The sequence below is a fragment of the Pholcus phalangioides genome, unplaced genomic scaffold (genome assembly GCF_987345545.1).
Source record: "Pholcus phalangioides strain wild (caught in Gottingen) unplaced genomic scaffold, Ppha-v1.0 ptg000009l_1, whole genome shotgun sequence".
Taxonomy (NCBI): Eukaryota; Metazoa; Arthropoda; class Arachnida; order Araneae; family Pholcidae; genus Pholcus; species Pholcus phalangioides.
In genome coordinates, this window is record NW_028301602.1 from 46,665,195 (window position 1) to 46,690,442 (window position 25,248).

The window sequence follows — 25,248 nt, forward strand, 5'->3', positions numbered from 1 at the left end:
ATATGGTCACACCCTATCTGTAATACTGTACAATTTTGGACGTGCTTCTTGTTGAATGATTATTCTTTTCCTGACACATGCACGAGAAAAATCCGTGCAGCTCCCGGAATATGATTTCCTCGGTTCTCCCTTTTTATCGAATGAAGTGATGCATTAGTATTTTTTGCACATTCTTCGATAAAGATTATTTGATGAGTCTGGACCGCTGTTGCTCGATTCCCAAATCATGTCACATACACAATGGCGCTGCTCCAACTTCCCGACCATTTCTTTTTTACAACTTTCTTCAAGGAAGAAAAAAAAAGCGAAAATAAAACCTTTCATTTTGAATCGAAATGAGGGATTTGATCTCCAAAGGTTTTCAAGATAAAAATTGATTGATTCAACATACTATGAACTTCAAAACTTGAATTAATTCAAGGCAAGCTTTTTATGGGAAACTCGTGGGATTTATTCCCTACTAAATCGGCCAGAATTTTCCTCAGTACGGCACAGGTCTCGTTATGGCTTCATCTCAAAATACGTCAGACTAGTGACTACGACCGCAACTAAAACCAAAACTATACACCAGGGAGGGGTCCTTAGAGAGATTTCAAGAAGTCCGTAACTTTTTTTGTGTGCGGAAACAATTAACTTATTGTTTTTACTGATATTCTGTATTTTACGATATAATTCGGTTCGTGGCCTTCATTTCATCATTTTGCTACTACTTCTACTTAACCGTACATGCAACTCGTAACATTCCTCTACGGAATGTGTACGAGGAATCGGTACATGTCGGAATGTATGTTCTGAATGTATATGTGTGGTCCCTAACGTATTTATATTGTCAGAATCGTGCTTGTTTCGTGTTCTCGTTGGTGCTGTCATTCGTCTTCCATATTTCGAAGTAAGATGGAAATGCTTGAATTTTCATGTTATGTCTATATGGTATTGTTCGTCTGCCTGCTCTCTGTTTTAAATGGGAGACCGGCTCGAATTCACACCTGAAGTTGGAAAAACCGCAGAAAATCAACTTTAGCCGACAACCGCACAGTGGTTGACGCAAATGGTTTGTAGGCATTGCCACCGCTCTAAAAGGGGCGAAAAATCCGAGTTGGAAGACCAAAAAACACGTGGTCAGGAGGAGCCGAAAATAAGTCTCGCATAGGTAAAGATTTTTTCTCGAGCCGTCCTTTTCCGTGGGTCACAAATATACACTGTCACCAGGGATCAAACATCCATGGTAGTGCCTTGTTTACCGTCCATACTTTTTGCCCATTGGCCAATTTATTACCGTCTTATTTCCGAAGAAATGGTTATGTGTCGAGACATTTTTTCGAATTTCTAGAAAAATACTGGGCGAATCGTTCTGAAATATTTCATATATACCCTATATTGCTACTGACCATTTCCAGTGAGAATTTAATCACAAGTGCATTTAGGAGACCGACAAAAAATTGAATGAGAGAAAAAGGTTTTGGATCAACCTTGTATCAGAAAAAGCTGCAAATGACTTGGAACTTTAAAAAAAATATGTACTAACTATATGCAATACTTGTGTGCATCTTCGTGAGAATAGCACGTATATTCACGAAGATATGCATGTTCTATAAAAATTCCTAATTTCATCGCATGACTTGAGAAATAATGGTTTATATAATTTTGTGAAATAATGGTTTAAAACTCGGCATGCTATAAGTAAATAACATGCCGAGTTTTAAACCATTATTTCACAAAATTTGCAAAAACATGACACTGTAAATGGGACATACTGTATATAAATTTAAAATGTAATAAATCATTATTCAATGAGATATGAGTATTTTTCGTAAATAATTATATAAATAATATACATTTTATTTTTCAGAATTAGGTAAGACATATAATGCTACTCTTATATGAAAATTTCAGCTGAATGTCATGAAACTTTAGAAAGATAGACGTGGTATTGTGAGCTGTAAAATTTCGAAACTAGCTGAAAGTAACTGAATAATAAGGGGTTTTCCACAAAGTCGAATACGATTATCTGCTATTTCATTTTTGACTCCAGTTTGTTAATTTTTTGACATTATACACGCGTGTTATGCTTCTCTTACATAGCATCAGACACTCGTTTTCGCTCATTCGCATAATGCTGTGGGCTTATTCTTGAAATGATCAAATAACAGAAAATAATCGTATATCAATTTGAGGAAAATTTCTTATTTTCAGCCAGTAACATGAATTACGGCTCTCAATATCGCATATATCTTTCTGAATATCTTCACGACATTCAGCTTAAATTTTCATATAAGTAGCACTATATATCTGGCAGTCACACAAATTATGATAAATAAAATTATATTCTTGCGCATGAGCAATTAATAATCATTTACTATGAATACTCGTATCTCTTTGAACAATGTGATTTGTTACATTTTAAATTTCTATACATCATATCCCATGTATAGTATCATGTTTTCTGCAAATTTTGTAAAAATTGGTTTAAACCTCCGCATGTTATAAGCAAAAATCATGCGATGAAAATCGGAATTTTTTATAGAAAAACATTTATATTTTTTTGTGAATGTGCATGCTATTTTCACTAAAATGCATAGAAGTACTGCACAATGTTAGTATATTTGTTTAAAGTTGCAAATCATTTGCAGGTTTTTGATATATGGTTGATCAAAATCATTTTTTTTATTTAATTTTTTGTTGGTCACCTAAATATACACTGCTGGCCACCCAAATTGCAACACCAAGAAAGACAAGAGATATCGCAACAATATTTATTTTGTAGATAACATGTTGACCAAGCATCAAATGATTAAATTTATAGACTTCTGTGAAGTGTGGTTCCTGCCAAAATCAGTAGCCAAAGTAGCCGCCATTGTTGGAGATCACCGCTGCCACACGCCTCGGCATTGATTCAAAGAGACTTTGGATGTGTTCTTGGGGTACAGCAGACCAAGCAGCTTCCACGCGTTGCCAAAGTTGATCTGGTGTGGCAGCTGGGGATGTAATCTGGGTCAATCGTTGAGCAACCATGGACCACATGTTTTCTATCGGCGAAAGATCCGGACAGCGAGCTGGCCAGGGAAGCAATTCAATCTGGCGATTAACGAAGAACCTTTGGACAATGCGTGCCACGTGTGGTCGCGCATTATCCTGTTGAAATATGGCTGTGGGCAAGCCCTGAAGGTAAGGAAGGACAACTGGCTCCAACACCTCGGAGATGTAGCGCTGGCTTTTTAAAGTACCGGCAATGCGTACTAGAGGAGTGCGAGAGTGATATCCAATACCGCCCCATACCATAATACCCGGTGCAGGACCAGTGTGGCGGTGCATAACGCAGCTGTTCAGCATCCTCTCTCCACGGTGTCTCCAGACTCGAATCCGACCATCGTGGTGTTGCAGACAGAAGCGTGACTCGTCAGTAAAGGCAATTTCATTCCATTGTGCCGTCCACATCCTTCTTTCATCGCACCATTGGCGGCGGAGACGTCTGTGGTTCTGCGTCAAGGGTAGACGAAGCAATGGACGTCTTGCGGACAGACCACTCTGCTGTAAACGGCGTCGAATGGTACGCGCAGACACTGGATGATGCGGTACAGACTGAATGTGCTGTGCTATGGTTCGTGATGTGGCTGAGCGATCCGTCACTGTCATACGCACAATACGCCTGTCATCACGTGAAGTGGTGCACTGAGGTGGATGCGATCGAACACGTCGGTCCGTCGTACCCTCCTGCATCCAACGATCACATATCCGCATTACAGTTGTTTGGTTTCGTCCAACACGACTACCGATTTCCCTGAAAGATAATCCACAATCTCGGTAGGCCACTATCCTTCCTCTGTCGAACTCGGATACTTGATCAAAAGATGATCGCTGTTTTCTACGAGGCATAATTGATCGTTTTTTTGAAAAAACCACAAGAAAAACACAATTACCGTACTTCAAATCGTCGAAATCTCCAAGCCTTAAATAGCGCTTTGAAGTGGCGCCACAGGCGCGCGTGATGTGCGTCTGCGCTGAAATTCTAATCATTTGCATATCTCACCTCCGCTAATGCATGTTGTAAATTTCATATTATTTGCATGTCCTTCAGGGTGTTGCATTTACGGTGGCCAGCAGTGTATATATATTATGCCGTTTAGAAAGTCTCTTCATGGGGATGAATTATAGGCCCATAGAATTTTTGAATTCACCCATAAAAATATTCATTCATTGCCAGTTTCCCATTTTCGATTTGAAAGCAGCTGAAAACATGCACAACACTTGGATACACTGTTTCCGAAAGTCTGTCCTTTTTTGAAGTTTAGACATTTTCTCGAATTTCTAGAAAAATACTGGACAAATCGTTCTGAAATTTCGATCATATATCCTTATATTGGTACTCACCATTTCCAGGAATTTATATATATATATATATAAATACACTCGTAATAAAATTTTTCCTGGAAATGGTGAGTACCAATATAAGGATATATGATCGAAATTTCAGAACGATTTGTCCAGTATTTTTCTAGAAATTCGAGAAAATGTCTAAACTTCAAAAAAGGACAGACTTTCGGAAACAGTGTATCCAAGTGTTGTGCATGTTTTCAGCTGCTTTCAAATCGAAAATGGGAAACTGGCAATGAATGAATATTTTTATGGGTGAATTCAAAAATTCTATGGACCTATAATTCATCCCCATGGGGAGACTTTCTAAACGGCATAAGACTTGAAAGATATGCACTCACTCGTATTTCAAGAGACTGATTCACATTTATTTCAAAAAGACTCAGCAAGAAAAAGTTAAAAGAAATCTAATGCTAAGGGGGGGGGGGATTTAAAATTAGTATTTGACTTACACAATTCTACTTTCACCCTATCCTAAAATCTCATAAAAAAACAGACTGTTTTTAAGTATGGGTCCATCTCTTAAATTGAAATCAATATCCGAATTTCGTGAACCATTAAAAGCATTTCCATGCTATGCCGCATTGAACATCATGTATTGAGATTCAACATCAAAAAATTGTAATCTCATCATTAAAACACACCCAAGAGCTTCTCGGGAACCTGAACGTAACTTTTTTTGTGGTTCAGATCAATGGTAAGAAAAATTGGCATGCATGTTTTAACCATGATTTTTTTAAAGATATCTGCACCAGAATTTTCAAATTAAACTGATAGAAAAATTAAAACAAATCGGTGATGACCTGTCAATCTCACGCTGCCATACTTGGGAAAAATAAACAATTCATTCATTATGACTGTAATTATACGCTGCTATTATTTGTTCCTGTTTCAGGTTTATTGGTGCGGACCTGTGTGTGGTGGACTGCTAGCTGGACTCATTTACGATTACATATTCGACAACGATAAGAGGATCATCCCTTATCTTAAGAATGACGACGAAGATGACCAAGACAAAAGAAAGTGTTATTTTTCCTTTGTTTTCACTTAAAGTTGTATCATTAAAGCACTAAAGTTCTCCCGAAGTTACACTAGAAACGAATGTTAAATATTAATGAAAATATTTTAGAATGAACAAATGGAAATCACTGATTATGGTACCATATTTAAAAAAAAAAGATGTTAACGTTATGATAGCAAATTTAAAAATTCCTACCATGAATCAACCATTTTTACATATAATATTGCTAAGTTTATTATCTCAGCAACATTTTTATCATCTGAAAGTCAAAATTCAAGATCATGAATGATTCTCACGAAATCGCGAAGGAATTTCTCAACAAGAATGCAGTAAAAACAAATTTGATTTCAACACAAAATCAAACAGGCCGAAATAAATACTAAGCAAATAAGCTTTCTCTCTCTCTATCTACTTAACTGTATTTGTAACCTATTTACACTTGTAGATGGTGTAGGCTGGATAGGGAGGGTGTGTAATGTGATCACCGCATTGTGGTACCTCAACAAACCAAGGATGATTCGAGAAATAAGCTATCAAGAACAGGTCCACAACTAGAAACAAAAATGCACTCGGTCACCTGGGACAAACACCACTTTTTTGTTCCTTCCCTGCCCGTAATTTTGAATGAATAAAGAGTATGAATTGATCCTCCTCTCTTCTTGTAGTTGAACCCCTCATCAAAAAAGTTCGAAAAATTGTTTTTTTAAATTTGTATTGCTGAACAGATGAAAAATTCAGAGAATAATTGCAGAATGATAGTTCAGATGGCTTGATTGCAGTGCCTCGATTTATCAAATACTTGACATAATACATTTGTACACAGTTATTTTTGGAGGGGGATAAATACACAGGGCATACATAATTAAAATTCCTCTGTTCTGAGCTGTCTACAGTGCTTAAACTACCCAACATAAGCTTAAGAAATTTTTGAAGCGTCTCAATGAAGGGATGGGGATGAATTTCGAAAGCCCCTTTTTGAAGACAAGAAAAAATGTCTGCATAGTTTCTGGTATAGGAATTACAGTGGTCACAAAAGAGTTTCACTCGCCAAAAGCAAGTTATTGTAAACTCAACGTCATAATTTTTGGTGATAAAATTAAAATGGTTCTGCTTGCTGTAGATGATAGATATCCTGCCATGAAGCTTAAGCAGTTTAGTCATGTTTGCATAAAAATCAGCATGTTCATAACGATTTGCACAAAAAACGCCCTCTAGCTATGGAATGCACAAGAATCTTTATATATATATATATATATATATATATATATATATAATCTCAGTTTCTTTTCCATCCTTTCAGTAAGACATTCCCAACTTTTTGACTATCTAATGAATACTCACAGCTGCAAACAGCTCAGAGCAAGTGAACTTTAATTATGCACACCCTGTAACGTATATAGTGTATTCAATGCATATGTATGATTATTTGCCTCCAACTATTTTTAGGATCTCATCAAGCAAAGGAGGAGGAGGAAGACGAATCTGATTCAAAGTCAGCGAAATCTATGGAACCATTTCCAAGAATTCGATTGACGCAACGTCCTTCGATATACGAACAACAACCACCTTTAACTACAAGACTTCACAGGCCTGCTGGCCCATACAGCAGGGCAGGCAGCATGCAAGCAGTCGAAAACATTGCAGGAAGTCACCAAGTTTCGGCAGCTGGCTACACGTATCCGGAATTTTACAGTTCATTGCCCAGATCTGCTATGCAAAGGACTTGGATTGGAACAAATCCATCAAAGTTTTAAATCCAAAATCTCTTAAATTAAAAAAAAATAACAACCTTTCTCCTTCTAGGAACTTTCACACATTTTTAACCAATGAGATAAATTAGACCAAGACTAGTAGAATTTGAGTATAAGCTGAGGGGCCATGCGTAATTATTTGAAAACGCAGGAAAAAAATTGTTTCGTTAAAAAAATATCTTTGAAAAAATCCCACAGGCGCTGATCCAGAGGGCGACGATGGGGATGATCGCCTCTCCCATGAGCTGAATAATATGCAAAAATATTTGCGTGTTCTGTACTACAGAATAAATCAGCCCTTCTACTTTTTATTTCTCAGGATAAATGGCATACACCAAAAACACATTTTTTTTATTTTTACAAATTTACACACATCAACACAAAATTACAACTGGCACACATACAAATTTTTTGGTTATTGGACAGAAATTTGGGACATGAGAGAATATGGTTCATGTTTTTTTAATGACTGGCAAATGAAAAAGATTTTTGAATGGAGAAAAATGAGTAAAATTTCTATTAAATCGAAAGCTCTTGTTAAAAAAAATTTCAACACAAATAATTAAAGTCTGAGAAGAAAAATCATCATCAAAGATAGGTTTTTTTCAAGGATGCATGTAAAATTATACGAAGGAAGCATTTTTTTTTTCAGAATTTCTGATGACTGGTCCACATATTATGTGGTAGTTAAATGAAATAAGTCTGAATCTTGGGGGAAAAAATTGAAGAAAACACATTATTTTTTCTAATTTGTTCACACTTTTGTGTGAAGAGTTTGTGTAAATGAATGCCTTATACAGTGAAACCTTGATATAAATACTCTGAGGACCAAGAAAAATATTGTACAGAAGCTATCATTATATCGAGAGATAGCATTACCACCAGGCGCTGCAAAATTTATACTGTTGCTGGCTTTTTTTTCTCAATATATGTGTGTTTTTAGTACCACCATAAAATGTGCAGTGTTTATTCACCGCAAAAAATTATTATCAATTAGTTGTTTTATGTACTACACAGAAAGTAGCTACATGGAAACTTCATTAAAAATTTTAAAGGGTAAATAGTGCAAAACACCGGCACTATTAGACACCCTCAACAAAACAGAAAACTAATGAGGAATTTCAAAATATATTAAAGGAGCGAAATATAAATATCGTTGCAGCAGTTTCAAAATTTCCTCAAAAATATCGTTACAGAGAGATTTATCATATTATAGTATATCATTGTAATAGGAGGCGTTTAATATTAGACTATAGACAATTTCAAATATATGAAGTGAAAAAATATCGTTGTAGAGAGATTTATAATTGTATCCAGTATTGTTGTAGCAAGGAGCAAGGTTTCACTGCATAATAGCATTGATCAGAATGATGATCATAAAGATGATTACTGTAAAAATTATCATGATTCAATTGAATAGGAAAAAATGAAGTTTCAACAGTTTTCCAGGGATCAATCTCTTTGAAAGAAAACAAGAATCATGGACTATAGAAACTCTCAGAATCTTAAATATGGAAAAAATTTCATGTAGATATACAGTATACCTATTTATACAGATGTTCATTTGTGAAAAATATTTTACTATATTTAAAAAGCATAATCTAATCACACTTTTAAGAAAATAACTATGTATCGTAAATTTTTTAATCTGGAAAATTTCTTTTCAAGGATGTAGGGGAAAAACATGAATGTTTAGTAATATAAGAGATGGCTATATATTCCAGTTAGAGCTCGAGCCTCACGCTAAGATACTGCTACTCATACGGAAGTATTTGACAGCTGGCTGAGTGTGTGTGTGTGTGTGATGCGAAGATATATTTAGGAAAAAGAGGAAATTCATCTGCTCCTGCGGGGAATCGAACCCACATCCTTTCACTTTCCGGGTGAACGTAACATGCTACTCATGTCTTCCACATGTAGTGAAGATTTATCAGAGTTAAGCAAATAAACCTGAATTCATCCGAGGTCATACTGAAGAAATCAGATAAGGTGACATTTTGTGTAGACATGTAACCTTCTCTGAAACTTTTATTTTATAATAATCATTTCACATCCTATAAAAGAATACTTATGTAAAAACAAACGGGAGATATAGAAAAAAATTATTTGTTTGCTTGATGAAAACAAAAAAATTTAAACCACGATTACACAATTTTATACCCCCCCCCCCCGAGTTTATAGTATCAGGCATCATATACAGGGTTATTCAAAACTCAACATACAAACTTTTAGGGAAGGTAGAAAACACAAAAATAAAACAGAATCACATAGGAATGTACGACCAGAAACCCCAACCTGATCAGCTGGGAGATAAGATGCAGAATGACAAGCCAATAAGCGCCCTCTAGTGGATAAAAGCGCTCTGAAGCGTGCATAATTGCGTATGGCAAGAACTTTGAGCATTTGTTGTGGAACTTATTAACGTGTACACGTACCGTCCTCGTGTAAAGTATCGCTAGATATAAAGAGTTTTCACACCTATTATTAGCATGTCATTTCTGTATCTTTGTTTACCCTCCACCAGATCAGGTTGGGGTTTCAGGTCATACATTCCTGTGCGATTATGTTTTGTTTTCTACCTCCCCTAAAAATTTGCACGTTAAGTTTTGAATCACCCTGTATACCAGGGGTAGCAAATGCAGCCCGAGACTAGGTAAAATTACAGTGTATTAAATTGATTTTTTTATCTCATCATTATTTAAGACATCATTTTCCACAGCAGACCAGATTTACAGACTATTTACATTTATTATTTCTACTGATGACAGTAATTAGCTGTGTTCTCATCACACAGCCTTTTGGTACATATGTATTGCTCTTAAAGTTTGTTATAGGCAGTTTCTTTTACTCATTTCTTTGCGCCACCTCATTTGGGAAGTTGATTTTTTTGTGGCCTCTGTATCAGTAGCTGAATGCATATTTGGTGTTCTCACAGCGAAGGAACTTTTTTCGAAGTGGATGCCAACTCACAATGACACCCCAAAATTACAACCGACTATATATATAGGCTATGTGCAGACCCTAATAATTCCAACGAGCAAAAATGTGTTATATTTGTCGGGTTCATATTGTGTCATTGAACAAGAGAACCACACCCAGACACAATTTATTTTCTCGAAGACATAGAGAAGCGGTCAAATCTAAATTTCAACATAGCAAGTTGATGGTATTCAACATTGAAGCACACTAACACGTTCTCTCAAACCAAAATACAATATTTAGTTCCAAGAAGGTAACTCAAGTAACAATACATAAGAGCCCAGGGAAAAATTTTAATCACTAAATTGCCCCCCCCCCCTCCATTTTTCGACATATTACTCTTATGGTGGACACAAATCTGCAAGTATCTGGGTCATTTTACTGGTGCTGCCCTTGAACAGTGAGACATCTCTGATATATATTAACTAAAAATTAAATAATTCACATAACACTTCTCAAAAAATATTTATACTTATCATTGATTTGAAGTTGAAACTAACTTAAAAAATGCATTCCCATTTACAGTCCTTAATTGCTGTAATAATATTTAAATTTTATAAACAATTCCAACTTATACCTGTTTTCCTTATTCAAAATATTTGACATTTTTATAAGGAATCATGAACATGATACTGAAAAAATCAGAGAAAAAAAATATTATTAATCATAAAGCCACAATTTTTGTTAACAGTAAAGTCCAACTCGGATTCAGAAAGTCTACACAAGTTATGAGCAAGGCTGAGCCTATAAAGGATGTTTGACAAAGAAATGAGATTAAGCAGTCGATTACAAGATATTTTCTGTATTGTTCATAGAAGAAAACAAACCCAAACCCCTCTGATATCAAGGTAAAATATCGAAGTTAACCCAAAAATCTTTAATGATGTTGATAGATTACCGACCCTCTTTCTACACATTATTCAGTGGACCAAACTTTGGAAAATCAATGTAACAAACAGTTTCATCATCAATTCTGAACTTTTGTATGTATTTCACGTGTACATTAAACAATGAAAATTATATGATGTAATTCTAGCTTTTACACAGCATTTACTGTGATTTCATAATCAATTTCCTGAACATAGAAATTATAGAAACATTTTTTCATAAAGTTATGTACTGCAATTTTTTATAGTTTACATCTTTTTCAAAAGTTTCGAAGGAATACTATTTATTTATAAAGAGGGGTATAGAAGTATAATATCTGTAGAATAAATGCAAAATTTCTTGTGTCTTATATCCATTCAAAGAAATTGTTAATAAGTAAAATAAAAAGCTATGGTTCAGAAGAAAATTTAGATTTCAAAACGTTTTGGAAACCACAACTGCAGAAGATATTTTCAGTGATAAGTAATGTGATCTGGGCTGTCCAGGTTAGTCTGGTTCATGAAATTGGTATATAGCCGAAGATGATAATATAGTTGTTTCCCCCACCAAAAATGTCTACTCCAGTAATAGATAAAATGTTTGTAAGTCTAAATCTCTCTGGACTATGACTATCTGGCTTGGAACCCTCCACTCCCACGTGTATTTAAAATTCAATTTATTAATTCAATAAAATAACTTTGGAGCAGGGCATGAGATGTCCATTAAACACCTGATATCACAGCGATTCTACTGTAATTTTTTGCTACTCTAATGCATTTATTATACTAGTTTCTATCATTCAACATTATTTCACATGTGTAGTAAAGATCTGAAACTTTTCATTAAAAAATATAATATTTTTTCTATGGCTGGGTTGTGCTTATTTCTCTTTTTTTTCTCCTCGCAACGTTCACAATGCTGCTATAGCAGAATTTTCTTCACAGATTCCGATTTTTTTTATTTATTATGAAATTTATCCCAATAATTCTGAAATTATTTTTTCATTAATTTTAAACTTTCATTAATTATAAAATTATTTCTCACAAATTCTTAATTTATTCATGGATTATTTTTTCAGTTTTAACAATTCTCTGAAAACACTCTCAATAATTCTGAAATTATTTCTTTCAGTAGTTCTGTAGCTATTTTTCTGTTAATTATACATTTTTATCAATTATGAAATTATTTTTTAAATAATTCCAGTCATGTCTTTTATTAAGGTGTTTTTCAGTATTCCTGTAAACTCTAACTGTATGTATACATTTTGTATGCTAAATTTTGCCTCTCGAAATATGTGAAATCATATGTCTCAAAGAGTGTTTTGACTCTGGGTCCCCCGAATTTGTTACGACGGCCCTTTCAATATACCAAAAATGCACAGCATTACTATTAAATCTGGAAAGTATCTCACAGTTCTAAATCCAGTAGCATGAATTTCAGTGACCAGCACTGTTCCCAACTTCGAGGCGCAAATGCGAGCTTATCTTCCTGTTAAAAAGTCTTGCTGCCGAAAGCAATAGGCATACAATTATTCATTCATTACACTTCACTCGCTATGAGTTGAGAAAAAACTCTTAGTTTATAAAAAAATTGATTGCAGGTGGCAGCACTACATATAACAAGCATTACACAGAAACAAACTTCACGGAAGGTTCACTATACATACACACGCATTCCAACATGTACCGATTTGTTAGAAGTTCCGCAGAGGAATATGAACGAGGTGCATGTCTGGTTTAGTAGTGACCTGTGCTCTTTTAAAGATTTTTTCTTTTGGAAATTAATGTTTCTCTCTTTCTTAAATAGCTATTTTCTCAAAATGGTCAGTGGGCAACTGCAAAAACCTCTGAAAGCCACATTTGACCCACGAGCCATCGGTTGAAGACCCTCGGTTTAAAGCTTTGATTTAAATTCACTATGCTTGCATGCCAGTAACTAAAATTCCAAACCAGATGTGCCAAACTAATTTCACTTGTGCCTTTTGATGGTTTTTGTCAGAAAACATTCTCATGTGCTAGGTTTGTAAAATTTTCGTTGAACATGTTATAAAAAAAAAAGTAATTCTTTGTATTAAAGTTTTATATTTCAGCACTTGAGAGTTATCGTTGCAGAAGTGATGTTTACAATATCTTTCAGTTTGATTTATAGCAGCAAGAATTTGTTTAAACAAAAATTCTTGCATTAAAGTTATAAAGATTAAATAGTTTAACAGAACACAATACTGCAGAAAAAAAGGAAAAAGTTCATAAATAAGTTTTTAATAAAATCCCTTTACAATAATTTGCTTATCACAAAAAATCTGAATTCATACTTGAAAGTCTTAGCAAATGCTGTTTCAGTATGCTCACCATAAATTTCGACATAAAGGACATGTGGAGTTGTTACTTGTGATAAACCACTTGCGCTAAAATTGATAAATAAATGTTCATGATTATTTTGGCAAAAAATAATTATCAACCTAAAAATATATCTTGTATCATTACTTAAAAGTGAACACCCAAATTAGAATCACTTTTGCAAAATTTAGATTTTCATCTTTTCTAATTAGAAATCCACATGTTGTAGCTCAAGAAATAACAGCCCAAGACTATAGAAACACACCAGAAAAATATATCACTGTCATTCTTAAAGATATTTATGCACTTTCATTGAATAGAAACACAGGCAAAAACAAATTGCTGTTTTGCTTCCTTTTATATATGATTCTACTGACATGAAGATTGAGGATGAGTTTATGCGAGATTCCTATAATAACACTTCCAGTGGCATTTACTATTCGTAACTTTAAACTGTTATTTGATAAACATAAAAATAAATGAAGGAAATATACATTTTCCAGGTGCAGTCACGCTCGTTATAATGACCATTCCATTCCAATGACCGGTAGAATAAGTCCGTAATGTTTTCATAGAGCAACCATCATATATGTTTTACTTTCGATATAACCACCCTCCCAATATAACGTCGATTTCTGACATGACGAAGGGGGGTCACTATATTGAGCGTTGACTGTATTATGTTGAGGTGAACTCTGAGAGAAAAGTCATCTTGCCTCTGCTGGGAATCAAACCCAGGTCTTCTTGCAAACTGGGAAGAAAAGTGCGCTACCATATATATATCACTGGAGACACAACCCTGCCTTCCTTCCTTATTCCATGCACTAATGCATGAGGTGCGGAAGTAGAGGTATCAGTAGCCTCTCTTAACTTCAGAAAAGCCTCCAGGTGGGATGTAGAGAGAGATAGACAGCTTTTTTTAGACTTGGGGGGGGGGGGCATTTGTTGAAGTTAAGAGAGTCTAATGAATCTACTTCTGCACTTCATGCCACAGTGCGTGGAATAAGGAAGGCAGTGGTGTATATGGGAGTACATTTGCCCAGTTTGCAAGAGGACCTGGGTTTGATTCTAAGTGGAGACCAGGTGACTTTTCTTTCCGAGTTCACTTCAGCATAATACCTTAAAAATTTCTATTTTCTTGATTATTGGCCTGAGAAAAAGCTGTCTCGCACCATCAAAACAAATGTCTTCAGTCATTTTCTAATCATAAAACAGCAATTGAAGAAGAGAAAACTTTCTTTTCTCATATCCAGTTTAGAGAAAACTGTATATGGTGAACTAAGGTGAATAACAATTACAAAAATATATGCTAAATATGCCCCCCCCCCCAAAGGGGGGCTGACAGGGCTCTAACCCTGAGGCCCGGGACAGTTCACATCATATTTTTCTTTTCACGCTATAAATTAACTACAGAAGGGGCCCGTAAAAGATTCCAGCCTGGGGGCCCCTCTTCAGGATGTGGGGGCCATGATGCTAAATTTATGCAAACAAAGTTTAAAGACTATCAAGAATAAAGGAATGAAACTTATTATGCCTTATGAACTTCTTGAAAGCATGCTTCTCCAAACTCAAAATCTAATTCAAATTATATGTTGCACACACACTTAGGGTGAATTTAAGAAAATATATATATATAAGTACAGTAGTCTCTCAATAATCTGAGATGGATAGGACAGAGAACACCTCAGATTACTGAAAATTAATTATCCGAAGAAAAGATTCAGAAAGAAAGAAAAAAAAAGGTTATCTGAAAAATAATAAAAAAACTATTTTGGAGGGAGGGGACCTCCTAAATTGGTTATAAAGTAAATATATACAGCATTTTCCTGCATATAATCTGTGGTAGCATATAGTGAAAATTGAGAAAATGCAAATACTGAAGTCATGTCAGCCTCTTATTTATTTGCATGGACATTTTAACTGAAGTTAACATTGAACATGAGACTTATTTTCATTTGATGAAATATTATTTCTTAAACTTATTTCCTTTGGCTCTACGTACCTGTACTTGGTCTTACCTGCTTTTTTCTTAATTCAATGGCTTAATTCATTTTAAAATAGTGCTGCTAAGACTCATAGTTTCATTATAAGCAAGGCTGGGAGGGGCTCGCTCCATCCATGAGGCATAACATATTATTAATATAGAAATATTATTATTCTTTTTACACTATAAATTTACTATTGAGGGGCCAGTGGAAAATTCTAGTTAGTGTTCTATACTGAAGTCACGTCAGCCTCTTATTTATTTGTATGGAGACCGGACATTTTATCTGAAGTTAACATTGAACATGAGACTTATTTTCATTCGATGAAATATTATTTCTTAAACTTATTTCATAGTCTAAAGATTAAAGGCCCCCCCCCCTCCCCATCAAAACCATTTAAACTGAAATTACACTCGAATTTGTAGGAAAAATGAAACAAACATGCTGTTGTTGAAAAAGAAAATGTTTTGAGAACGAATTTTGTAAAATTCCAGCACCTTGTATTCAGATGGCAACACTACACATAACAAGCATTACACAGAAGCAAACTTCCCGTCAGGTTTCACTACACGTACACGCACATTCCTGTATGTACCAATGCGTTAGAGGTTCCGCAGAGGAATATGGACGAGGTGCATGTGTGGTTTAGTTGTAATAGTAGCACCTTGTATTATCCGGAATCCCAAACTTTGGAGATTCAAATTATCGATACTCTACCATAGTTGCTGCATTTACTCAACACAATACTCAGGCACTAGTTGAAAAGGTTAAAAAGAATGGCAGCATATTCCATGTTCTAAGGAAAAAGCTTTTAGCAAGAGATACTGGTTGGGAAAGATCATTTTTGAAAAAAAAGGCAGAGAAAGTTTCAGTAATTGGTGTAGAATACTAGATCAGCAGAGCTTTACAAAATGATAGACTTACCATGCATTCAGCATGGAATTTTTTCTTGCAAGTAGAGCATGATCGATTTGGCAGCTTGGCAGTTTGCATATGGAGTATGACATAACAAATCGGACATTCTTCAACTCCATCAAATTTCTTGTCCAAATCCCTCTTCCACAGAGATAACCCATCAAGGATCGAACCATTCTACAAACATTTTAATATAAAACAATAAAAGATATACAGGATGGGCAAAAAGTCTGTAGAAACTTTAACAATTCATAAAAACCGAAAAAATAATTGACATAAAAAATGGTTTGCAGGGTTAGCATCACTAGGTCATAGGAATTTTTTTGACAGGAAAAAAAAAACAGCTGATAGTTGACGCTGACGTACACAAGTTGAAGAAAATATATGCAAATAACGAACAGAATGCCGTTTATTACAGAAGTAAGTTCGTTTCACCACCACAGGGCATAAAACATTGCAGGCGAGTCACAAATCCAGCAACCGCAGAGTGCAGCAGGTCTGGATGTATACATGACCCCTCTCTGAAGATCGCATCTTTCAGTTCCAACAGATTGGATGGACTGAATCAATACACCCAGGATTTCAAATATCCCCATAACCAGAAGTCTGCCGGTGTCAAATCTGGAGACAGAGGAGGCCATGGGAACCTGCAACGCCTGCTAATGATTTTGCCTTCTTCGAACATCTGTATCAAGAATGCCTTGACCGGAGTAGCAGTGTGACTAGTTGCTCCATTTTGCATAAACGTGATGGTAGAAAGCACATCTCTTTCATCCAAACATGACACAACCTTCTCGCGCAAAAGAATTAAATAATGCTGCGCATTCACTGTAGCCATTTTCCGACCATTTACTGGGCACTGCGTTTCAAAGAAGAAAGAAAGGTCCTATGATGAACGAGCCTGTGAACCCACACCACACTGTCACTTTTGGGGAATGCAATGGTTTTTGCGTGTACTCACATGATTAGACGTCGCCCAAATGTGTTGCCATGAAGAGAAAAAAGAGCTTCATCTGTCCCAGGGCCTTCATTTCAACTTTTTCCAGGGGGTGGGGGTAGGGGGTAAAGAGCATGTACTCAATGTAGGCATATATATATATATATATATTTGTATATATATACCATTTTTAGTTTATTTTCAAAAGCCGGGGGGCAATGACCCCCCCCCCCCCAAATGACAGGCCTGATCTGTCCACAAGATATTAAAGACCCAGGTGGGATTCTGTTCAATTTTTGAGAAAGCCCGCCTCGCAAATGCTTCCCACTGTACGGTATCCACTGGTAAAAGTTCATGGCATGACTGTAATCTGTATGGGTAGAGATCAAGGATTCCATGAGGAATATTCCATACCAAGGATAGTGGTAAGCTCTAATCTGGCAGCCTCACGAGCACCGCTGTCCTTGCAGCTGATTCAGACGCTAATGCTTCCATTTCGGCTGCAACACACAGCAAATGTGCCTTTCTTAAACGTGGTCGAATGGCTCCCTTACATGATCTTCCAGGGTTCCAGTTTCCTCAAATCGCTGAACAAGCTTTACTGTCACAGTTAAAGGCCTTTTTCCAGTCCTCACACTCTTCTGAACTCTGAATTTACGCAAGGCAATGGTCGCTGATTCGTCGTTCGCACAAAACCACTTCACCAACAAAGCTTTATCCTTCACACTCAGCATCCTTGTCACATACACGGTTTACAACGGTGAACTGATTGTGGATTAGGAGCGCAAGTTCTTATAACCATCTCATTTGCATATTTCTACCAAAGTTGCTCGTACCAGCACCATCTATCAGCTGTTTTTTGAGTTTTCTCTCCATCTTAAAAAAATTCTCGTGACCTAGTGATGCAACCCTGTAAACCATTTTTTATTTTGGTTATTTTTCCAAATTTTTCAATGAGTTTTTGAAGTTTCAATGCACTTTTTGCCCACCCTGTACTTTTCGTCATGCTGGTGAAGTAGCATCTCTGACTGAGAGCAAAAAAAAAAAAAATAATAACCTATTTCTGTGCAACACTTAGCATTAACTGAATCATAAGACGAGTCTCTCTCAATATATTTTACCTGGTAAGTGAGGAACGCAGTCAACTGCATCAGCCAGTGCCACCATTGCTGTTGACTGAGCTTTACATTTCCCCGTTTTTCTATAGAGCATTGTCCCAATGGATAGTTTGAAGGCAGCTGAATCACAAGCTCTATACTTGAGCCATCAATACTATAAGTTGCTACCACCTCTCTGGAACATGGGTGTGCTTGAATCTAAATGAAGAAAATCTTTTAATATGCATATTTTTTTTTTGATTGTTGCTTTTTCACTTAAACTAAAAAAGTATGTTAGCTTTTCTAAAAGTACTAAAAATACATTTCTTGACAAAGCTTAACTCTTGAGTGTATCTTTGCTTCTAAAATACAATTTTGAAAAATAAATTTTATATTGAAAAGAAAAACCATCTTAATGCCTATATTTTACTGTGTGTATAATATGTACTATAACACTATGTATCTCTCAATTTTTTTTTCTAAATTCAGTCTAATTATGTGCCACTGTGGTGGTTGAGTGGTCATAGTGACAAACTCACATTGCGGGGACTTGGGTTTGAACTCCACCGTTGCCACAGTGGTGGTCGGCTGATGTTGGATTTCAGTGATGCTCAACTTTGAGGCGTGAATGTTAGCTGATCTTCCAGTTAAAATGTTGCGCTACAGAGAGCATCAAGCTCACAACATTACAATTATTCAATCATTACACTCCACTCATATTTAGAAAAATTGATGGCAGATGGCAGCATAACACTGAAGCAAACTTCATGTTAGGTACACAACACGGACACTCACATTCCGTGTACCAATTTGCTAGACGTTCGAACATGGACAAGGTGAATGTGTAGTTTAGTAGTAGTCTAACCATACCATAGTTATGATGATGGAGAAAATTTTTCATACATTTATGAGAAAACCATTTATTAAGATTTCGACACTCCACAAGTAATAGTTGTTGGGATGGAGGGTCGAGTTCAACTGATTTCTAAACACAAGCACACATTATGGAAAATTTCAATTGATATAATATCAATCAATAAAATTCTTGACAACTAACTTAATATAATTATTCCCCTACCCAAACACTGTGTGCATTCAATAGGATGATAGTTCTTAAACGTGAACATGAGGAAAAAATGTCTCACCTGCATGCCATCAGACTGTTTTGTGCTTTGATTCACAGCTTTTATTTCTTCTGCTGATATCAAAGGACTGACATATTTCAGAGTGAAACTGAAAAATGAAAAATTAGCCATATTAAAAAAAAGAAAACAATAGTGAATCAAATCACAATCAACTATTACAAAAATGTAAATGTTTCTTCAACAATCCCAGCAGTAAAAAACATTAATAACACAGCAAAAATTCATCACAGTTGCCTTCATCTGATAAAAAAGGTGAAAAAATTCACAGAAAGAGGAAAAAAGACAACTCATGATCATTTCTAGATCTTCAGAGCTTTAGATTCACAGAGATGAACAAATTACGTAACTCCCTCTTTTGACAAAAAAAGGGGAAAATAATGTATCAAAGAATAAAAATCTGTAATAAAAATATATAAGTAATATACAAACCTGTTCACATTATCTGCCGACTGCTTATCAAGATTTTTCCACCAGGTCCTCACAAACGCTGGGAAGGTTATCAAAGCACTATAATATGTGTAACAAACAAAGTGATGTAAATCCTCCACACAAGGCGAGCCTTTAGAAATAGAAAAAAATATTCATGTTCATCGACGCATAGCTAAAGTTCATAAATAAAATGTACAATTCAATTACACTTATTTATGAATAATTACAATTTTTATGCATTTCAATAAAAAGTTGGGGTTCATATATCAAATACAATGAAATTTTGATACAATGATATTCTGTGAACCAAGGAAACATAATTAAGAAATTATCAAATTTATACGAGAGGTATCATTATGAGTCACCCAAATTTATGCTCTTTTTGGCATTCTTCATTGCTATTGGTGCAACTATAAAAATTTTCTTTTGAACAGTTATCTGTTGCACAAAAAATAATTAATAAGTTAATTAATAGTTAATATGCTGCTCATTATAAGGACTGATCGTTTAAGGATTATTTTTATACACAGGTGAATATTAATTGCTTAAAAAAAACCATTTCTCTCACATCTTCATTTGTTGTAGTTTTCATATAATTAAAATTTCATAATCTTCAATCTTTATGAATTGATTTAGCATGTTTTTAAATTTCTTATCTCTTTCAAAGTAACAACCATAGATTGCAGTGATTGTAGATTCTTTAGCAACATTAAATTGTTTGTTAACATTATCAACATGGCTATTAATTTCTCTCTAATGTTCAGCTGCTTTTGTTTTGGTATCATTTTATCTTACTCTAGATAGAAAATTACCAGAAGATGGTGCTAGACATAATAGGGTGAAACATGCTTAAGACGAACACTGTATAAGATGGAAACTTGTCTTAAACGGAACAGAAAAATAGTCTAGTAGATAATTAATGCTTTTTCACTTACAGGAAACCTCTTTAAGATGGAAATTCTAATGTAGAAATGAAAGGTATACTTAGTCCGATTTAAGATAAAAACCTGCTGAAACAGAATTTTAAGCCAATTACAAGATTTTGTCCTTTGGATGGATCTTACTCTGATCCTCTTTTGTTAGGAAGTTCTCTTTAACTTTTTTGAAAAATGATGAATGCTTATTATCCATCCGAACTGGTGCTGGAAGTAAGTGGTTGGGCTTAGGTGGAAGTGGATTTACTATTCAAAACTGAGTAGAAGTCTGTTGAGCATTCCCCCTACAATGGAAATGATGGCTTTTGTTGAAAAGCACTCCTGTGTTTCTTGGAAAAATGTTGATAATTTCCATTTAAATTAGTTCCGGAGAGGATTATTGGCAGGCAAGGGAGACTGAATTATTGTTCACAACTTAGCGATAGTGTTTTAGAATTTCATTCATTGTAGAGCTGATGATCAGCTGCAAAAAACACATACAGGATTGAATTTGAGCACAAAAATGGATTAGCACAAAAATAAAGGCAAGAGAAAAGAAAATTTAAGTGAAATAAACATGTAGAATTATTTGAATGTGTAGAATTATTATGTGAATCTGTAATTTATTGGTTGTTCAAAGTAGGTAAACAATTTTTAAATTTTTTTATTTTAAATAATAAAAAATGTTTTACTTTTGACAAAAGTAAGCATTCATTCCATTGCTATTCAAGAGAACGTTTTATATGGAGGAAGTTGAACCATTAGTGAATTAAATATGAAATTTCAAATGCATAGTAAATTCAAAATAGCAAACATGAAAAAAAAATTAAAATAATAATATACATGTCTCTGTTTAATTACTTGTTGGTTTATAGTATTATTAGGGTGATATCCCCAAAATTTAAGTTTCACAAAATGACAGAAATAAATCACTGCATAAATATTTTTGTGTGCACCTTTATAAAACGGAAATCTGTCTGGAACGGAAAATAATTTCAGTCTCTTGACATTCCGTTTTATACAAGTTTCACTGTAATAAAAACAATTTGAATAATAATTTACAGCTTGAAATGCTAACACAGTTAAATACCTAATAACTTAGATACAAAAGGCATGCAGTATACCTGAAATTAACAACGATGGCGGATTACAAAATACTTTCTTTAAAATATCTCCTTTGCTAGATTCATGTCGGTCATTTTTGTAACATGACAATGGATTTTCTGGTATGAGTCGGAAAAGATTTGAAAGCAATGAAGACAGCAAATTATTGTTTTCAAGATATGTTGCACAAACTGATCGTTCCTATAAGTTAAAGGTAAGTAGATAATTTCAAATTACTCCATGATAAAAAAAATCAACAAAAATATAATTTCACCTTGATGTCAAGTGAAAAGAAAATTATATCGAGGCCACTGTTTTTGAGGTATAAATGTAAGTTATAAAACCTAGAACGTTTTGGACAGCTGATGGGTGCCACAGTCAACGCTTTATCTCATATAATTTTTATTTCACTTTATTTCTATGATTTAAAAAAACACCATATAAATTGACATTTTTTTTACACATTTAGCACGAGCTCTATATTTTCAATAATCGTTTCCCATTCCTGACGCATTTATTTTAAATCTTCAGGTTAATCAACTTTAAATATTTCAGATGATTTTTAAAATTGAATACCAAGTCCTGCCTCAGAGAAAAAATTCAAATTTTTGTTGAAGACTATTACCGATTAATTGTAAATTCCTGCAGGGAATTCCTATAAACTGGTATATACAGAAGTGTGTGTTATATGTTTGATCTTTAACATATCCATGTTGTCAGAGTTATACTGATTTCAGTATTCTTTACTGAAGACTATTGAATTTCATGCAACAATGAATGTTTCTTTTTATCACTTTTATACACTTCAGAATTTGTATAACAACTAAATGCATATCAATTTAAAATAAATTATGAATTTTATTTAAATCTACATCTCTATAAAATTCAATCCATTATAAAAATGAGGTTTTCTCTCCTCATACAAATACAGAAAAAAGTTATCTAAAATGGTAATAGTGTTAATAAAAATCAGGTTCTGGGCAATGCAACAACTGACTCATTTCTGTATGGATTTACCTTCTACTCTTAAACCGTGATCTAAAGAATGGCAAAAATTTAAATTCATAAGAAATCTATAATCAACTATATAAATAGCCAATGATATAAATATATATATAATTCTTTATTTCAAATCAAAGATACATAATTAAATTTGGATATCGTTTCGAAATTAAAGCAAATTCAGAATTGGCTTGTAATTTGATTTTGAAAAAGCTCAAGATTATGCTATTCACTCTGCTTTGGAATGTGTTTGCCACTTGTACAAATCTTTAATGGTTTGCCTTGGACGGATCGTCAAGATCCCTTAGGCTCACTGGAAGCAGATCATGTATGTGTATATGTGTGTTTGCATGTCCTGTTATTACTTTCTGTGTGTATTTATGCACGTGTGTGTGTGTATGTTATGTTAATAAATTTCAGAGTCAGTTTTCAAAATGATAAAGTGTGCAAAAAAAAGCATTTTAATACCATACCTGAGGTGTTGACGAAGCATAGAACTGAAATAGTTCACTCCAAGCAAACAAATATGCCGAAGTATAAGTGTAAGAATCTGTATGAGGCAAAACAACACAGCAGTCATATATTCTGAATTCCAAAAGCATATTTTGGACTATATCTGTTGTATACTTGATCATCTCTACTAAAGGATTCAAGCTGAAGACAAAAAAATTCAACACAGTAAGTATTCAGCATTTTAGAATGAATAAACATTCGAAATACTGGATAATATTTTTAAATTTTGAAATAAAGATGAATTTATTTTTAAATTAAAACAAGGCTATTGAAATTTAAATTTATCACTTATATAGCAAAGTACTGATACTAAGAGCTTTCACATATTTAATTATATTGGTCTACAATTATGAGCAAGAATCAATTTTTCAAAATATTGTTTGCTTCTTATTTTTAAAAAAAAAAACAGCTTTCAATCTGTTGAATTTTTTTTGGTTAGTTTGCTTCACTGTATTATTCGCTGTGTGGCCTGAAGGGGCCCAGCTGATAAAACGTACATATACAGTTGAGAAAAATGTGACAATTGGGTTAGCTAACATAAAAGAGACAAGTGTTTAAACATAAAATTTTTGTCAAAAGCTCTTTCATGGCCTTTCCTTTCCTTTTTTGCGTCCCTTTTTTTTTATTTCATGCACTCTTAAGGATGCTACGTACCACAGATTGGAGATCAGGGTATTACAATATCATTCCATAGCCTCTGTACTGGTTGAGATATTTATGAAGCAATAATTTACCAATCAAATAATAATAAAGATTAAAAAATAATAATCTATAAATTGAACTAATTTGATGAAAATCTAAATTTGATACTAACAGCACTGTAATTTCATCATCTTTTTCTTCTTCTTCTTCTTCATTTATGACATTTTCAGAAAAATATCGCATTAACCTGAAAATTTATAATTAAATAAAATATAAGTAATGAAAAAAAATAATATTTATAACAATTGATAAGTTCATTTAGTGGTCAGTGGTTGACTTTAATATTTTTTTAATATTCGTTAATACTTCTTTGATGTAGTAAGTGTTCACTTAATCAATCACAACCAATAAGTGATTGGAAAATCAGCCATTGGATGATTTTCCTCCTCTGATTTCCCTAAACTGGCTGCAAAAAGTATTGTTCTTTATCACATGTTGTAAGTCAATAACTATTGGTAGGCAAACTATTTGACAAGCGGAATATATTTTGCCAAGGATTACTTCCATAGGTCGAATAAAAGATGAACTACCACTTCAAGAGTGACGCAAACCATCAGAGAAAAACACAGATTAAATTAGATACAAACATATATTTTTCATAACACATATTTTTCAATTAGTGCAATAGTCTTCACAAACTTTTGTATTTTGTATACATATTGCATTTCAATTCTGATTTTTTTTATTGTTCTTGTAAGACAGGCTCAAATGGCGCAAATCGACCCATATAGCAAAGTTGTGTGCAATGTTGGAAATGGTCTTATGTTTTTATTTACGCCTGGACTGTGATTCACAGACTCACACCTTTGAGTTAGATTTGCAATCTTTTGGAAGATGTAAATTGAAGGGTGTGCTAAGTCATTCGTAGTATGTACAGAGACAAATAGTATGACAGAGACAAAAGTATGTACAGATAAATAGTGTGAAAGTCTCTATAGGTTCTACAAAATACAATATTTCTTATAAAAGAAATAATTTGCTTAATTTTTAAACAGAATTTGTATGATATAATATTTTTCAATAGTGTACTTGACAGATTCAATGTACATGAGTCAGTAATTTCACACTGGCTCCAATCTGTCTCGTTAAACCAGATTTTCCTTAAACTGGCCTACCCTTGGTCCCGATTAAGCCAGATAGAAGTTCCACTATTACTACTTCCATTTTGTACACATATTGC

At 34.2% G+C, this 25,248-nt stretch overlaps 2 protein-coding genes across 3 annotated transcripts in view; one reads left to right on the forward strand and one right to left on the reverse strand.

The window, feature by feature from the left end:
* Positions 1 to 11,855, forward strand: part of LOC149083212 (aquaporin AQPAe.a-like) — a 75,492-nt gene extending 63,637 nt beyond the window's left edge. Inside the window, exons 4-5 of the mRNA XM_089236408.1 lie at positions 5,267 to 5,390; positions 6,839 to 11,855. Coding sequence (XP_089092534.1) covers positions 5,267 to 5,390; positions 6,839 to 7,146 — 432 coding nt within the window. The 3' untranslated portion in view covers positions 7,147 to 11,855. The remainder of the gene's footprint in view (positions 1 to 5,266; positions 5,391 to 6,838) is intronic.
* Positions 11,856 to 13,231: 1,376 nt separating this feature from the next.
* The window catches only part of Ltn1 (E3 ubiquitin-protein ligase listerin), a 46,441-nt gene continuing 34,424 nt past the window's right edge, over positions 13,232 to 25,248 (reverse strand). For both annotated transcript variants that reach the window (XM_089236410.1, XM_089236409.1), the window contains exons 24-31: positions 24,181 to 24,255; positions 23,327 to 23,507; positions 21,872 to 22,052; positions 19,834 to 19,963; positions 19,405 to 19,492; positions 18,284 to 18,478; positions 16,235 to 16,402; positions 13,232 to 13,393 (exon numbers count right to left, since the gene is read on the reverse strand). In XM_089236410.1, the coding sequence (XP_089092536.1) occupies positions 13,334 to 13,393; positions 16,235 to 16,402; positions 18,284 to 18,478; positions 19,405 to 19,492; positions 19,834 to 19,963; positions 21,872 to 22,052; positions 23,327 to 23,507; positions 24,181 to 24,255 (1,078 nt within the window). In that variant the 3' untranslated portion in view covers positions 13,232 to 13,333. The remainder of the gene's footprint in view (positions 13,394 to 16,234; positions 16,403 to 18,283; positions 18,479 to 19,404; positions 19,493 to 19,833; positions 19,964 to 21,871; positions 22,053 to 23,326; positions 23,508 to 24,180; positions 24,256 to 25,248) is intronic.